The 15,420-nt window shown below is 55.6% G+C and overlaps 7 protein-coding genes across 7 annotated transcripts; 5 read left to right on the top strand and 2 right to left on the bottom strand.

Annotated features, from left to right (window-relative positions):
• Positions 1 to 590: 590 nt before the first annotated feature.
• Positions 591 to 1,126, top strand: CORC01_04757 (aldo/keto reductase; the record flags this gene model as incomplete). Its single annotated transcript, XM_022616404.1, has 2 exons — positions 591 to 728; positions 974 to 1,126. 2 exons carry the CDS (start codon positions 591 to 593, stop codon positions 1,124 to 1,126), a joined length of 291 nt encoding a protein of 96 aa, XP_022477001.1.
• Positions 1,127 to 1,920: 794 nt separating this feature from the next.
• Positions 1,921 to 3,909, bottom strand: CORC01_04756 (kynurenine 3-monooxygenase; the record flags this gene model as incomplete). Its single annotated transcript, XM_022616403.1, has 4 exons — positions 1,921 to 2,709; positions 2,764 to 3,180; positions 3,251 to 3,468; positions 3,798 to 3,909. The coding sequence occupies 4 exons, from the start codon at positions 3,907 to 3,909 to the stop codon at positions 1,921 to 1,923; spliced, it is 1,536 nt and encodes a 511-aa protein (XP_022477000.1).
• An 837-nt stretch (positions 3,910 to 4,746) lies between these two features.
• On the top strand, positions 4,747 to 6,196 carry CORC01_04755 (methionine aminopeptidase; the record flags this gene model as incomplete). Its single annotated transcript, XM_022616402.1, has 4 exons — positions 4,747 to 4,887; positions 4,959 to 5,360; positions 5,450 to 5,996; positions 6,075 to 6,196. 4 exons carry the CDS (start codon positions 4,747 to 4,749, stop codon positions 6,194 to 6,196), a joined length of 1,212 nt encoding a protein of 403 aa, XP_022476999.1.
• Positions 6,197 to 7,935: 1,739 nt separating this feature from the next.
• On the top strand, positions 7,936 to 8,670 carry CORC01_04754 (cornichon protein; the record flags this gene model as incomplete). Its single annotated transcript, XM_022616401.1, has 4 exons — positions 7,936 to 8,036; positions 8,238 to 8,393; positions 8,456 to 8,522; positions 8,578 to 8,670. 4 exons carry the CDS (start codon positions 7,936 to 7,938, stop codon positions 8,668 to 8,670), a joined length of 417 nt encoding a protein of 138 aa, XP_022476998.1.
• Positions 8,671 to 9,324: 654 nt separating this feature from the next.
• Positions 9,325 to 11,158, top strand: CORC01_04753 (WD repeat domain-containing protein; the record flags this gene model as incomplete). Its single annotated transcript, XM_022616400.1, has 2 exons — positions 9,325 to 10,579; positions 10,662 to 11,158. Coding segments are annotated over 2 exons (1,752 nt in total), but the record flags the coding sequence as incomplete, so codon positions are not given.
• Positions 11,159 to 11,951: 793 nt separating this feature from the next.
• Positions 11,952 to 13,277, top strand: CORC01_04752 (uncharacterized protein; the record flags this gene model as incomplete). Its single annotated transcript, XM_022616399.1, has 3 exons — positions 11,952 to 12,045; positions 12,232 to 13,096; positions 13,184 to 13,277. The coding sequence occupies 3 exons, from the start codon at positions 11,952 to 11,954 to the stop codon at positions 13,275 to 13,277; spliced, it is 1,053 nt and encodes a 350-aa protein (XP_022476996.1).
• Positions 13,278 to 13,587: 310 nt separating this feature from the next.
• CORC01_04751 (uncharacterized protein) lies at positions 13,588 to 15,210 on the bottom strand (the record flags this gene model as incomplete). The annotated part of the gene is made up of 1 exon (XM_022616398.1): positions 13,588 to 15,210. The coding sequence occupies one exon, from the start codon at positions 15,208 to 15,210 to the stop codon at positions 13,588 to 13,590; it is 1,623 nt and encodes a 540-aa protein (XP_022476995.1).
• Between the last annotated feature and the right edge of the window lie 210 nt (positions 15,211 to 15,420).

Here is a 15,420-nt window from a genome sequence, read left to right as displayed (position 1 = left end):
AGCGTCTCGACCATGGGAAACGAGAATTTCTCACAGATGACCAAGATTCCGCACGCCGAGACCTGCCAACAGACCTGCCAACAGACTTGCCCGAGAAAGCAGGTTGATCACAGTCGGATCCGTTTCTCTGAGTCTTGGCTCGGACCAAGACTCCATATCTAGCGGATTCGATGATATCATCGCTTGCGTGCGCCTATCGGTTTGGTTTTTGCTTTGGCATTGGTTTGGTTTAGGCGTGGTTTCCGTTTTCACGTAACGGGAAATCCGCCAGGATGGGTAATGGTATCGATATTTCCGTCGGACTTTTTTTTTATTGGAGCAGAGTTTGGACTAATAGGAAGCGCGAGCGCTGGTTCCTCCATCCAAAATCCCAAAGAGACGAATTCAAGTTCTCGACTCTGGGAGAAGAGTGGGCCGCGGTTGAAATGGAGTGAACGTTGTGCTACTCTCACCACCCGAACGACGTCGAGGCCGCCCTTGATGCCTCCCTCAAAGACCTCGACACGCTCTACGTGGACCTGTTCCTGATGTACTACTCTTACACATTCTAGAGGGGAGAGAACCGCTTCCCCAAGGGCGCGGATGGCAAGATGATCATGGGCAAGACGACGTTTGTCGACCCCTGGAAGGCGACGGAGGCGCTGCTCAAGACCGACAAGACAAAGGCCATTGGTGTGAGCAACTTTAGCAAGGACGATGTGCAGATGCTCTTGAGGAAGGTTTCGGTTGTAAGGCTTTCTCAAAATCTCAAGAAAGATAATAAAAAGAAAGAGGAGGACGGACAGACATTGAAAGAGCTTGAAGCTAATCACCACCAACCCGCAGTTTCTCGTAGTACACCAGTTGGAACTCCACCCCTACCTCCAGGCTCCAACAAGGCACCTTCGCAGACTACAGGCGCGCCCGCAGCATCCACGTGGCGCACTTCTCCCAGCTCAGTGACCAAAATGCCTTTTACCGCAAAGTCTCGTAGAGCAAAGAGGCGGCACATATGGCCCGCGTCGTCGACCGCCCGACGCTCACCGAGATCGCAAAGAAGCACGGCAAGACGCCCGTACAGGTGGCGCTCGCGTTGGGCGTCAATAGCGGGCGGTTCGTAATCCCCAAAAGCGTCATCAAGTGGTAGATCAAGGAGAACTCGAAGTCGGATATCTTGCTGGACGGGGAGGACATGGATAAGATTGCGCGGATGGATTTGGAAGCGCGGTCCAATATCCCGTCTGAGGCGTACCGGTGGTGGTTGTGTAAGGGTCTTGATCGGGTTGGGTACTGAGGATTTTTTTGTTGACTCGGCGAGTGTGGCCATATAATTTTGGCAAATAGGTACTGAAGTCGAGAAGGCTTGAGTGTTGCACACCTTACTCAATAATGATTTGAAATATTTGAACGCAACAAATAAAGCCGCCGCGTTCGAGTGATGCCATTAATTTGAGTCTTATTTAGTCTCAGGCTGAAGTCTTTATATTCATCGAAGATGGTCAGCGTAGTAAACCCTCTTTCAAACAGTCACCGCGTCAAGCTTCTGTGGTTTGGACTGCATAACTCTATTTTTACTTTGGCCTTTGGAGAAAGTCTGTTCAAAGAAAGAGCAAGAAAGAGGCTTCAAAAAGCGAAGAGATTGTAGTCTTGAGAATGGCTTGCATTAGCCAACGAGTGGATTTTTCAACCCTCAGGGGGTGAAACATCATGGAGCCAGATACCGTTGACATGTTGAGCCCCGTGATGAGATTATAGTCGACAACGGACATGAAGAGAATTGTATACACTGCGAATGGATTGTAATATATTGGTTTCGCTAAAAGAAAGCGTTTCAGCCGTACAGCGGGTATATTGTATTTGGAGTCTTTATGTTGGTAATACAGAATTCAGCACTAAAGGTATGGACTCATGGAGAGATATCTTCTCGTCAGATCACACATCTCACGCGCCCTCAGTCGCCCGCAGCAAATACCGCAAAAGCCCCTGCACCGCGCCGACAACAACCCGCGGCCTCTTCCACCACAAGAACACGGCCCCTGCAATCAACGGGCTGCACACCAGAGCCTCAAAAGTCTTCATCAACACTCGGCCCTGGTAGTCGCTCTTGGCCACGACCTCCGAGTACCGCTCGTTCCCGAAGCTGACGCGCGAGTACTTTGTCTGCCACCCCAGCCCCGGCGCGTACACCGACATCTTCTCCTCGAGCCACTTGCGCAGGCGGTAGCGCGGCGACAGCACCGACGCGCGCATCTCGACGTAGTTCTGCAGCGCCAAGTCGTTGATGGAGTGCGCGTCGGGGACCCTAATGGCCGTGTACTCGGCCAGCGCCGCGCCTCGCTGGTAGACGACCGCGGCGTGAGCGTCAGCGTCTGCCTCGCCCGTCGGGTCGTTGTGGGCCTCGCCCAACCGGCGGTGCTTGTCCAGGATGGAGAAAAGGATGCGGACGTCTTCCAGGCCCGCGTTCATGCCTTGGCCGTAGAAGGGGACCATCGCGTGCGCGGCGTCGCCGACAAGCACCGCTGAGGCGTCATAGTGGTGGGGGCTGCACTTGATGCTGATCAAGGGCAAGTGAGGGTTTCTCTTGAAGGATTCAATCAGGTCTTTGGATGGGATCAGGTCTGTAACTCCGGGGAAATGCTTGTCAAAGAAGGCCGGTAGACTTGACGGATCGTTTTCAAGAGCCTCTGTTTGGTTGTTGGGCAAGAATAGCGTACAGGTAAAGGAGCCATCCTGGAATCTTGTCAGCTGGCTGTACGTACGGAAGCAGTTTCTTGAGACACCTACATCGCTAGGTATGGCAATGAACATGAACTCCTTGCCAGGCCATATGTGCAGGTGATTTGGTGAGATTCTGAACTGCGGTTTGCCCTCAGGCGAGGCAGCGTTTGCAGGCTTGATCTGGAACTCGCACCAGAGGGTGTCGATGTACTCCTGCTTGTAGTTCATCTGAGCAAACTTCATCAGGTGGTATCTGACGGCGGAGTGGGCGCCATCAGCGCCAATCATAAAGTCAAAATCGATTTCAATCTCTTTGGCGCGGCCGGTAGCCGAACCGGACGTCATGTCCTCGAACCAGGCCTTGCACTTCTTGAAGTCTGCGCCGGTGAGCTTGTGGCTAAAGAAGAACTTGACATTGGGCATCTCCTCAAGGATGTCGAGCATGCGCTTATTCAAGCCGGCGCGGTCTACGGCATAAATGGCCTTGGATTACAGTCAGCACGACAATCACATGGCCGGCTATTCGGGGTGAGGCTGGGCTCAATTGACTTACCCTGCCGTGGACATCGTAGTCCTGCGAAGCCTCGTACAGATCGCCTTTCGGGGTCCTGCCGTGGATCATGCGTCCCCGCATGGGAATGGTGGCGCCAAAGACATGTTCCAGTAACTTTGGTTGGCCAGCATTGCGCATGGCGTTGATGCCGCGCTCGGAAAGCGCAAGGTTGATGGAGCGCGTGAAGTTTAAGAGCGTTGTTGTGGGGTCTCTCAGGTCTCCATTTTGTTCTGTTAGTCCATATCCAGGCTGATATCAACTAGTTGCGTTGTTGATGATGATGATGATGATGATAATGACAATGATAATGATGATTGATAACAGCTTCAATCCATAGAGTTGCCGGGATCAGCCCCTCAGATAAGGCAGAGCAGCAAACAAACACTGTCTGCATCCACCAACGGACATCATGGCAAACAAGGCTATTCAATGTGGCAATTGGTGGGGCAGGTGAGGGGGGGATCCATGATCTTCAACGGCGGCGCCTGAGCCGGCCGAGAACAAGAGACTTTGAAACGGAAAAAGAAAAAGCAAACAAGCGACTTACCAGCTCTCAACTCGTAGATCTCAACCTCGTACCCGCGCTGCGCTGCGTAGAGCGCAGCCAACGAGCCGACGGGGCCGGCGCCTACCACAACGACCTTTTGGTTCTTTGCCATGTTTTGCCTGGACACAAGGTTCGTTCACTGGTGCTTTATTGGTTTTTGGTTTGTCTTTCTCTCCTGCTTCAAGACGTGAGGGAGGAAACTTGAAGAAAGATTTACGCAGTGGCGTGAGAGGACTCAGAGAATTCGCATGATGGTTCGACCATTTGGCGGGTCGACCCGGCCGGACGGGAGGAGTCAAGGGGGAACAGCGTCAACGACTTTTTCCCTTTCTCGTTTGATGCCTTGCGCAGTGCGCAGAGCGCAGAGCGGCGCAAGTCAGATTTGGTGGCTGCTTGGTGGTGTTCGGCTGGCGGGTATTCCCCGGAAGCTCCGACAAGGGAAGCTCCGACCAGAGACTTTTTCTGGATTCCAGGTTTCTCGCAGGCGTTTGTTCTCTGGATATAAATGCCGTGGCTTACAAACTCAATCCATGTCTTATCGTTATCGATAGATGATCAATCTTCAATCAATTCCCGAGATTGAACCGTCCGCTAAAAGAAAATATGCCACTTAATACAGCTGCCCTGTGCAGAGCAGCGTGGCTGCGGGGAGCCGCGCCCAACCGCCTATCACATAGCGTGGGACATGGAAATATTTCTTTCGTCAGGTCACTTTTTGTTTGCTCGTAGCCGAACCGTCAAATTTAGGGCGTGTGTTTGAGACTGCGCCGCCGCCTCGTCTGTCCGAACCCTGCTCCAATCCAGGGTCCTCCTTCTCTCACTCTTCTACTCGTCGATCACCGTCGGGCAGTCTCTAGTCTTCTTTTTCTTTAGTGATTCAACGCCCAGGAAATACTACCCTCCGTAACCACCTGGTCGCATACTTGTTACCCCTCCACGACCGCCCACCATGACTGAGCCTCCCGCGAAGAAGATGTGCCTGGGAGTCGACTGTCCCAACGAGGCCGGCTCCCTCCAGTGCCCGACATGCTTGAAGCTCGGAATCAAGGGCAGCTTCTTCTGCTCGCAGGATTGCTTCAAGAAGAACTGGGTTCGTCGCTCTCCCGCGGCGCCATGCCAATGCGCCATGTTAGACACCGTCCCGCTGACCTTTACTCGCAGGGAAGCCACAAGTCCATGCACAAGTCTGAACAGAGTATACTTCACCATGTCCTCCCGCCAAAAGTCGTCTCTAAACCAGATCCAGAGACAGGTGTATACAACCCGTTCCCGACGTACCCCTTCGCCGGACCCCTCCGACCCGTCTACCCTCTGTCCGAACGCCGCACCGTACCCAAGCACATCCCGCACCCCGACTGGTGGAAGGATGGTATCCCCAAGTACCCGAGAAGCATCCTCAACAGGAACAAGATCGATGTCCTCGACGCCAAGGGAATCGCCGGCATGCGCAAGGTCTGCCGCCTGGCGCGTGAGGTTTTGGACATTGCCGCCGCCGCCGTCAAGCCCGGTATCACGACGGACTACATTGACGAGATTGTCCACAAGGCCTGCATAGAGCGCAACGTAGGTTACACGCTAGGCGCGCTTGATGGGCGCGAACGATGGGCGCCGGACAGGAGGAGCGTTGAGCTGACAAAAGTGTGAACCCGCAGGCCTACCCCTCGCCCTTGAACTACAACCACTTCCCCAAGTCCGTATGCACATCGCTCAACGAGGTCATCTGCCACGGCATTCCTGACCAGCGGGTACTGTTGGACGGCGACATCCTCAACATCGACGTCACCCTCTTCTTCGAGGGCTACCACGGCGACCTCAACGAGACGTACTACGTCGGCGACCGGGCCAAGGCCGACCCCGACGCGGTCAGAGTGGTAGAAGCCTCCCGCGACTGCCTCGACGCCGCCATCGCCGCCGTCAAGCCCGGTACGCTCATCCGCGAGTTTGGCAACATCATCGAAAAGATCGCCAAGGAGAGAAACTGCAGCGTCATCCGCACGTACTGCGGCCACGGCATCAACTCGCTGTTCCACTGCCCCCCCAACGTCCCCCACTACGCCAAGAACAAGACGGTGGGAGAGTGTAAGCCCGGCATGACCTTCACCATTGAGCCAATGATCGCCCTGGGCAAGTACCGCGACGTCACTTGGCCCGATAACTGGACGAGCACGACGATCGACGGCAAGAAGACTGCGCAGTTTGGTAAGTTTGATGTTTTGCGCTTACCCCATGGTTTCTGTGGGAGGCATTGAGAAGACTGCAGCTAACACGAATGGACAGAGCACACTCTCCTGGTCACTGAAGATGGAGTAGAAATTCTCACAGCTAGAACGGCCACCTCGCCTGGTGGCAAGGTGCCGATGCCTGGCACGAACGGCGAGGAGAAGGGCACCACCGCATAATTGACAACATTAGCATGGTCACGGGCATAAGCGAGTACAGCACAAGAGGCGTTGAGATGAGTTGTTGTAGTGTCGAGTGGGATTAGATGACGGCGGGAACTCATGGCGAGCGGACGGGGAGTTGAAGTTGTGGGATGTGATCAGGCATCGCTCTGGCATACGCGATGTTTGGGGGATAGTGCCATGAAGGCAAGCAAGCAATTGGCGCGACGGGGACAAGGGGCGTCGAATATCAAAAACGATTGAAACACGACACGCGAAGAGAACGCCACGTGAATGACAGCTCTGCAACAGCCATCTGCCACAGTAGAGGCGCATAGCCCGTCCGAGAGGGCTGGACCCTGTCCCATGCGACTGGAGACGACAGCTGTCATGGGCAGAGGGATGTGCCGGGGGGGGGGGTCCTGAGTCGCCGTTGTCTCGACTAGTGCTCGCCCTCTCAAACCCCACGATCATTGAAGGGCCCGGCATCGGTTCCTCATTGAGTAACTATCCAAACCAGCGCGGAGTCGAAGATTGGCTTCGTCGGTCGCAGAGGCAGGCCTTCACGTGAGAACAATGCTTAGATTAGGGTATTGAGTGTCACTGACTGAGAAAAGGCGAGATGGAGGGGAGTTGAAGTTGAACCTGGCACTTCCCAGCCACCTAGTGGAGAGGACGCGATGGCTTTGCCCTGCTGCCGCTTTCGCACTTGACCGGCCGGACAAGCCTTACTGAGCCGGGGCCTGTGCAGGCAATATCAGTACGGTGGGTAAGATGGCAAGACGGGGCCTAGAATTTCATCATGGCCAACAATGGGATTCGCCGGTCGGAGCGCGATAAAACTCTTGCTGCCCTCCTAGAGTCCTGACCCTGGAGGTTGTCAGGGTTGTCAGGGTTGTCAGTCATGTCAAACGGTACGTACCTGACCTCACTTGCTGACGCACCTGTGCAGTGTGAGGTGCACTTCAGTTGGAAGGTTTCGAAGGGTTGAGGTGGGAAAGTGGGTTAGCGCTAAGCCTTTTAGGGGTTTCCGGGGCCTACCTGAGGAGCCCGTCCCTCAGGGAGCCCAGGACCTAGCACTGCAGTGAGGCACTGAGGTAAGGTAGGTAGGCTGGGCTGGCGGGGGAGAGGGGTCCACGGGTGCTGTTGGAGAGACCTGAACCGAAAAGAATCGCACAGCAAGGCATCGAGCCTCTTTCATCATCAGAGGTTTCCAAGCCCCGTAACCCACCTCCCGATTTTCCACGACCCGGCTAGTGCTCGCTACGCTACCCCGACGGGAACAAGGAGCCATCGACCAACGCAACTCAACTCTCTTCGCTACCCTCATCTCACTCCCTCAACTCGCCCACCACGTGTTGTCGTCCTCCACCTCTCCTACTGCAAAAAGCACAAATCTCACAGCTGCCTGCCTGACCGACAGACAGAACACATCTACTCGCCACCTACACGCAGCCGCAGTTCCTATCTGCAGACCCAGCCCTGCCATCTACCTACAGACCTACAGATACCGTCGCCGCAGCCAGAGAGAGCTCCATCTGAATCCATCCCTCCTCCTACATCACCCCAGTGACGTAGAAACATTCCCCTGCCCGCACGCCTACAAGCTCCAAGCAGCCTCGCGAGCAACAAGTCAAACCGCCAAACTTGAATCGCGACTGCACTCGGCCGCTGCTGCTGTTGCAACTCTCTGCAACTACCCTCCCTTCCCTTCAAACCTATCCAACTCGCGCAGCTCGCTGCCAACCTCAGTCAAGATGTCCGGCGAAGCGTGGTTATTCCTCTTCGCGGTGCTGATAAACGCCGTCAACCTCTTCCTCCAAGTTTTCTTCACCATCATGTACAGCGATCTGGAATGGTACGTGATCCCCCATCTTATCCTTTCATCGAGTTCCCGAGCCGTCTCCCTCCTTGAGGCTACTGCATATTGCACGGCGCACGCCAGCGTCTCTCGTGCTCGGACGAGCTTGAGTCGTGGCCGTGCTGCGAAGCGGGCGGACTAGATAACCTGTCATCCCATGATCTCTGCTGTCGAATGCTAACATGATGACTTCTGCAGCGACTACATCAACCCCATTGACCTCTGCAACCGCCTCAACACCTACATCATCCCCGAAGCTGCCGTCCATGGATTCCTGACCTTTTTGTTCCTGATCAACGGATACTGGGTACCTTTGATCCTGAACCTGCCGCTCGTCGCCTACAATGTCAAGAAGTGCGTTCCCCCACAGGACTCGTCATGTAGTGCAGAATTCGAGGAAGCTGACTTGAACCCAGGATTGTCGACAACACCCACCTGCTGGATGCCACCGAGATCTTCCGCAAGCTGAACGTGCACAAGAAGGTAAGCACAAGAATGCCCCTGAGCTCTATCTAGCCGCGTCTGACAACTAGTGCAGGAATCATTCGTGAAGCTCGGCTTCCACCTAATCATGTTCTTCTTCTATCTCTACAGCATGATTGTCGCCCTCATCCGCGACGAGTCCTCTTAGACGGTGAACCTCCGCCCTGCACACAACAACAGGACGAATTCCAGTATATAGATACCATGCCACGTGGACAAGAACGAACCAAAGTACACGCCGATGCGCTGCCATCCAATGAGCGATGCACCAACCGGAGCTATTATCTAGTGGGGGGAGGCATCGGGCGGGCAACCGCTAGACATGGAGGGGAGTCATGATACCAGAATGCGGGGTTTCGAGGAGATATGGGAGCTGAAAGATCTGGTGTCCCGGAGTTACGGGCAGAGATTGGTGTCTCTGTTTGGATTCTGATGATGATGAATGGGAAAAGAAAAACGGAATATCACACATGGTGGAGGCGGAATGAAGGAACGAATTGGGCGGGAGGCAGATTACGATGCGAAAGACCAAATACCTAGCTGTTTACTTTATGTTGCTGCCAGGCCGGCTGGTCCTGGGAGCGGCGGGTTGCGATAATTGAGTAATGACAGATCTTCTGAATGTCACTCGAGCAATTTTCCCTACCTCTTGCTGACTGACTACCTGCGATTAAAGTTTTCAGCGTAAATCCTTAAGGTACTCTCAGGTATCCGTGGTTGTAGCGTCTGGTACTAGAGCTGCCCAAGCTTTCCGTTCGCTTGTGTGTATCTTGGACCAGAGCTTCGAGGTCGGAAACCGCAGATCCCAAGGGTAGCTCTCCAATCACGTGACGTCAACTTTTTGCAGTTGCGACCAGGAACCAGCGCAAGTCGCGACCCAACATTTGACCACCGCAACACAGCACTCATCCCACGGCCGTATTTCTTGCGACGAGACGGGACAGCATTCAAGATGTCGGGCTTCGGAGAGTACCCGCCAAACATGGCGCCCCAGGATGCGCTGATTGTGCGGCAAGAAGCCGAGCCCGATCACGCAGTCGTCCCCTACACCGGCGAAGACCTCGCCCGACCGCGGGTCGGCCCCGCGAACCCCTTCAAAGACGAGTCCGCCATGACGCTGAAGCGCAAAAACGTTCTCACGGGCAGGGCGGAGGAGACGTACATTTCAGAACACACCTTTCGCAGCAAACACCGCGCTATCGAGCGCAAGGGCGGACCAGAGAGGGAGTACCAGACGGGCGCGGCCGTCAAAGAAGAGAACGCGCGGATACGGTCCGGCCGCGAGAACAAGGGCGACGCGACCATTGTCGAGGGGGACGGGGCGTACCTGGGGCCCTGGGCAAGATACCGGCGCGAGGAGTACGAGATCGTCGGCGAGGGCGAGGCGCTAGCGAGCGACGAGGAGTATGAGGAGGTGACGGACGAGGGCGAGGACGACGACGTTGTGGAGAGCGGGACGGTGCTGCGCGCGCCCGAGACGGCGCTGGCGAGGAGGAAAGAGGTCGAGGCGATGGGCGAGGAGACGACGACGTTCCACGGCGCGTCGGAGACGGACTACCAGGGCCGGACGTACATGCACGTCCCGCAGGACCTCGACGTCGACCTGCGCAAGGAGGCCGGGAGCGTTACGAATTACATCCCCAAGAAGCAGATCCACACGTGGCGGGACCACACCAAGGCCGTCACGGCGCTGCGCTTTTTCCCGGGCTCGGGGCACTTGTTGTTGTCGGCCTCGGCGGACAGCACGGTCAAGATCTGGGACGTCTATCACGAGCGGGCGCTGCTGCGGACGTTCTCTGGCCACGCCAAGGCGGTTTCGGACGCGACGTTCAACAACGACGGCACGCGGTTCCTGTCGGCGAGTTTTGATCGGCAGATTAAGCTATGGGATACGGAGACGGGCACCTGTCTAAGCCGGTTCTCGACGGGCAAGACGCCGCATGTTGTCAGGTTCAACCCGTCGGCGGAGCATGCCCATGAGTTTGTGGCGGGTATGTCGGACAAGAAGATTGTGCAGTGGGATACGCGCGCTGGCAACGAGATTGTGCAAGAATACGGTAAGCCCCTTTCTTCTCCTATGTTTTGATCTTCAATCCGAAGACTGAAAGAGTACACAATGTACTAACACTCGTTCGCAAGACCACCATCTCGCAGCTATCAACACAATCACCTTTGTCGACGAGGGCCGCCGCTTCATGACAACGTCGGACGACAAGTCCCTCCGCGCCTGGGACTACAACATCCCCGTGCCCATCAAATACATTGCCGAGCCCTACATGTACCCCATGACGCGCGCGGCGCCGCACCCGAGCGGGAAATACGTCGCCTTCCAGTCCTCGGACAACCAGATTGTCGTCTACGGCGCCAACGACAAGTTCCGGCAGAACCGCAAGAAGTCGTACCGCGGCCACAACAACGCGGGCACGGCCATTGACGTGAGCGTGAGCCCCGACGGACAGTTTTTGGCGAGCGGCGACACGCAAGGGTTCGTGTGCTTTTGGGACTGGAAGACGTGCAAGATGTATCATAAGCTCAAGGCCGGGGAGCAGGCTGTTACGTGTGTCGCGTGGCATCCGCAGGAGACGAGCAAGTTTGTTTCGGCGGGAGCGGAGGGGGATATCCGGTATTGGGATTAAAGGGGGGTGTTGGGGATTGCTTCCTGCAGTGAAGCTGCCCGGCCTCTGTGTGAGATGACAGGGTGGGTTTTTGTATTGTTAGGTAGGCATTGCTTGGCGTTGGGAAGGGGGATGAAAATCATATCGCCCGTCATTTGTCTTTATTCAAAAGGTCATCTTGCTATCTATGATTTGCATTGGGTCTCGAATCCGACGTAGCCGATACCGTGAGGCGTATAAGTGATGATGTAAGTCGTAGTCCATCACCGTCTCATCGCCAACAGCTTTCTTTCAGCACTTGTCAATCTCAGCAGCCTTTACTCTTGATGTTCCATCAAATACTAATGCCAGGTTGCAAACCATGTACAACTGATAGAGTGTTCAACTACCAATTGAGGCCATCTCCGGGGCTGACTCTGGATGAGATGTATTACCAAAAACGAGTCGTATTCCAATCACGTGTCTCGCAACGAACGGGAGGACTTTTTTAGCGTGCGCCATTTCCCACGGGAGTTGGGAGAGGAAGGACCCGGAACCGGACTACTGTATGCGTGTCAGACGCGGCCGGCCGCGTTCCGATGCGGCCTCGTTACCCCAACGTATGTATGCGTGTCTCACTGCTTTGGGTGCGAGCATCGTGCGGTGACGGAGGGGGGAGAATAAATTCCAGACATCAGATGGTCTTTTTCGACTTCTGCTCATGAGGGTGTTTCCGAGAGATTTAAAATTATTTTCCTGTCGTTTTACTTCTATTCTTGTAAGAATCAAGGTTATCAAGATTTCAAAGGACCAAAAATAAAAACAGACAGAGAGGATGGATTCGGTTTGTTGGGATATCTGCCCCGACGCGGAAGACCCGGAGGACCCGGAGACGAGCGAGGAGGAAGTGGACCAAGACCGCAACACCTGTACGCCTGTCGTCGAGATACCTTGCGAGAGATGTAGGCGTCAGAATCTTTCGTCGTGTAAACGGTGTAGGGAGCGGCGGCGGCGGCTCCAATTCCAGCTTCAGCTGCAACTTCAGCTTCAGCAGGGTGCACATACTCATGCTCCGAGGATGAAAAAGTCATCACTCGAACTCGCCTGCTTTCCAGATCACACCACCTCATCCTCATCCTCATCCTCCTCTGCCCGTTCACTCCATCCTCCTCATCCATCATCATCATTATCATCATCAAACATCGCTGCGGCAACGCCCGACGCAATCCCAGAGGTCGTCCTGCAACACCTCCCAGAAGACGACGACGACAACGACTCCCCCCCAGACACGACAATGCAGAAAAGCACGCTGAGCGTACCAGAGGCACCGACATTCGCATCCGTGTACACGAATTCGCCGTCATGGATGTCAACGTACACGTCGTCCACGTGCGCGACGACGTACACCAGCACGCACGAACGCTCGCGCAGGGACGGAGACGGGCTCGAAGAGGGAGGAGGGCACGTCGGGGACGGATGGCTGGACGTGCGTAGACGGCGTTCGAGGCTGCCTTATCCCAGACGACCTAGGACCGTGAGGCGATGGGACGGCGATGGGGGGATGACGGCGGCTGCGGCTGCGGCTGCGGCGCCGAGGTCGAGGCCGAGATGGCGTGAGGAGACGCTGGAGGCCTGGGATGAGGCCGAGATGGAGAGCGGGAGTTACTGCGTCGTTGAGGGGGCTCGGTGGGAGGAGCAGAGGTTTGTTACGTTGAGGAGGCCGGCGCGGGGGAAGCTGGGCAAGGGCAAGGGTGGTGGGCGGAGGAGGGAGGCATATTGGAGCGGTGTTGTTGGGTATTCAACCCAACGGGAGAGAGCGAGGACGAGGTCGATTCCGTTGGTGGATCCGCCTGTGCCGAAGATTGTTGTCGATTTGCTGGCGATGGGAATGTCGAGGTCGAGATCGAGACTGGGCGGGGGGCTGTGGGGGCTGCCGTATGTGGAGGGTAGAGGGCATTCCCGGGCTGTGTTTGCAATGGCGTATGTTAGGGGGACGGCCCACGCGAGGGGTCTATGGGGGTTATTGAGTGCCAAATGTGAAAATACTGGGGGCTTTGTGGGATCCAGCGCCGGCGACAGAGTTTGGAGCGTGGTGTTGAGATATCTTGGGGACGTTCTCGGCTTCTCTAGACGTGTTGACGGGTCGGATGACGTAGACTAGGGGTCTCATCTAGACTCGGGGCTTTGGCATCACGAAAACATTGGTTACAAGATTGCTCATCCTGATCGTTTTGAAAAACTGTAGTACATTTATTGAAAAGGCAAACCCTTGCCTTCCAATGCGTGGTCTGAAATATCCACAAGACCGCTATCCTTAATCACTAGTAAGAACGAGGTGGACCTCCCTATTATTCCGAGGACCGCAGTCCGCAGCCTATGATACTGATAGTTGTTTGTACACGACAAAGAAGAAAATGGCGCGTACCAACATAATATAGAAGACCGAAACAGCGTCGGCTCGCGAGAGAAGCCTACTTCCTCTGACTGCGAAGGCCGGTTCTCGTCCCCGCCGGCGCCGGCTTGGTACTAGGCTGGGGCTCCGGCTTCGGTGCAGATTTGATAGGCGTCGCCATTGCGCCCGTCTCGCTCTTCAGACCCGCTTGCTCTTCCTGAATGCCGTCCTTGTTTCCGGTGTCGTGTTGGGAGCTATGGTAGGTGTCGGTGATCTTGCTCTGCTTCACTGCCGCGACCTCGTGCTTCTCGGCAGTCGCTATGGGTTTCTTCGGCGCGGCTGAAGACTTCTTGGCCGTCTTGACCTTCTTGATGGATCTCCTGCGAGGCTGGGAGTCTTCTTCTTCCCGGTTCTGCTTTCTCGCCTCTTCGCCATTCTCCTCGGGCTCCTCGGGCTCCTCATCTGCTTTACGCTTCTGGGGCTTCTGTGGTGTAGTCATAGTCTTGTGCGTGGTCTCGGCACTTTTAATCGCCTTCTTCGCCTCCACGTCATCTTTATCCTCATGCCTCTGCTTCTTAGCTGGCGCTTTCTTCGCCGGCTTCTTCTCAATCGTCTGTGTCTCTGCCTTCTTCGCCTGTTTTGCTCCCCTCTTCTCATAACCGTCGTCATCAGACTCCATATCCGCATACTTCCTCTTCCTAGAAACTTTGGAAGGAGACAGATATGCCGGATCACGAGGCCCAAGTATGGCAGAGCGGCCACCTGTGGGCGGTGCGATACTCTTGATTACATTGCTTGTCTCAATGCTGGGAAGAGGGACCTGCGAACCCGTCCGGGAACTGCGACTGCTCCTGGGTCCCCAGGCTCCAGGTAAACGGCTCGGGCTCTCCGGTCCGCCAAAGTACGCCGGATCGCCAGGCGGGTACAGACCAGGCGTGCGAGGTCTCTGGATCCCCAGAAGCTCCTCGACGGTTGCGACACGGCGCTCAATCCTGGAGCTGCGGGACTCTCGCACGTCTTGGACTTCTTCGAGCTTCTCCTGCTCACCTTCGAGCTTGTCCAGACGCGTCTTGCTCTTACGCTCGGTCTTGTTGGCTTGGTCTTTCAGATCCTTGATCTGGCCTTCGACTCTATGCTGCCAGCCGATGAAGTTGACTGTGGTGCTGTAGGTGAGATCCTGGCCCATGTCGACGCGCGTGGAGAGAGCGCGGACGTGCTCGTCGCTCGAGGTGCGAGGTCTATCGTCTCCTGTTGATGATTGTGGCGAGATCTGCAGGGGGAGCTTTCCGGGCGACGGCTTGGTGCTTGGCTGTGTTTGGGCCGGGGGCGTTCCCTTGAGCTTGATCTTGATCTTGGTGGGAGGCGTACTGGGAGGAGTGTTTTTGGCTGAAAGGGTGCTGCTGACTGGAGATGAGTTTCCGGCTGAAGATGTGAGTTCGGTCGGAGGCGTGCTTTCCGCTGGAGATGTATTTTTGGATGAAGATGTGAGGTCAATTTCGACTGGGACCTCTGAATCTGAAGCAGTCTCAATCTCATCTTCTGACGCGCCCTTTACTGAGCTTGGGAGATCTCGGACTGGGCCTCGGCCAAGAATCTTTCCGGCTGAGGCTGAGAGACCGGTCCTTCCCACAGGAAATGCAGATTCTTGGAAGGAGCTGGGTAGCATTTCGGCTTCAGGCGCAACGCTTGACGAGCTCGCCATGATGTGGGAAAGATGAGTGTGTGTATAATTGAGTTGGTGTAGAGCAGGTGGAAATGGACAGTGGACGATGGGAAATCTGAGTTTGCGGTGGTTTCGGTGGTTTCGGTGGGAGCGTTTGCTGTACGTGTGGGTGGTTGAGTTGAGAAAGTTACGAGTGCCAACAGGCAGGACTCGACCCCGCGGGTTTTAGTAGAAAGCATCTCGACACCC

Source organism: Colletotrichum orchidophilum (genome assembly GCF_001831195.1).
Source record: "Colletotrichum orchidophilum strain IMI 309357 chromosome Unknown Scaffold_32.1, whole genome shotgun sequence".
In the NCBI taxonomy this organism is placed as follows: Eukaryota; Fungi; Ascomycota; class Sordariomycetes; order Glomerellales; family Glomerellaceae; genus Colletotrichum; species Colletotrichum orchidophilum.
The sequence above is the reverse complement of the archived record's forward strand: the minus strand, read 5'-3'. Positions and strand labels throughout refer to the sequence as shown.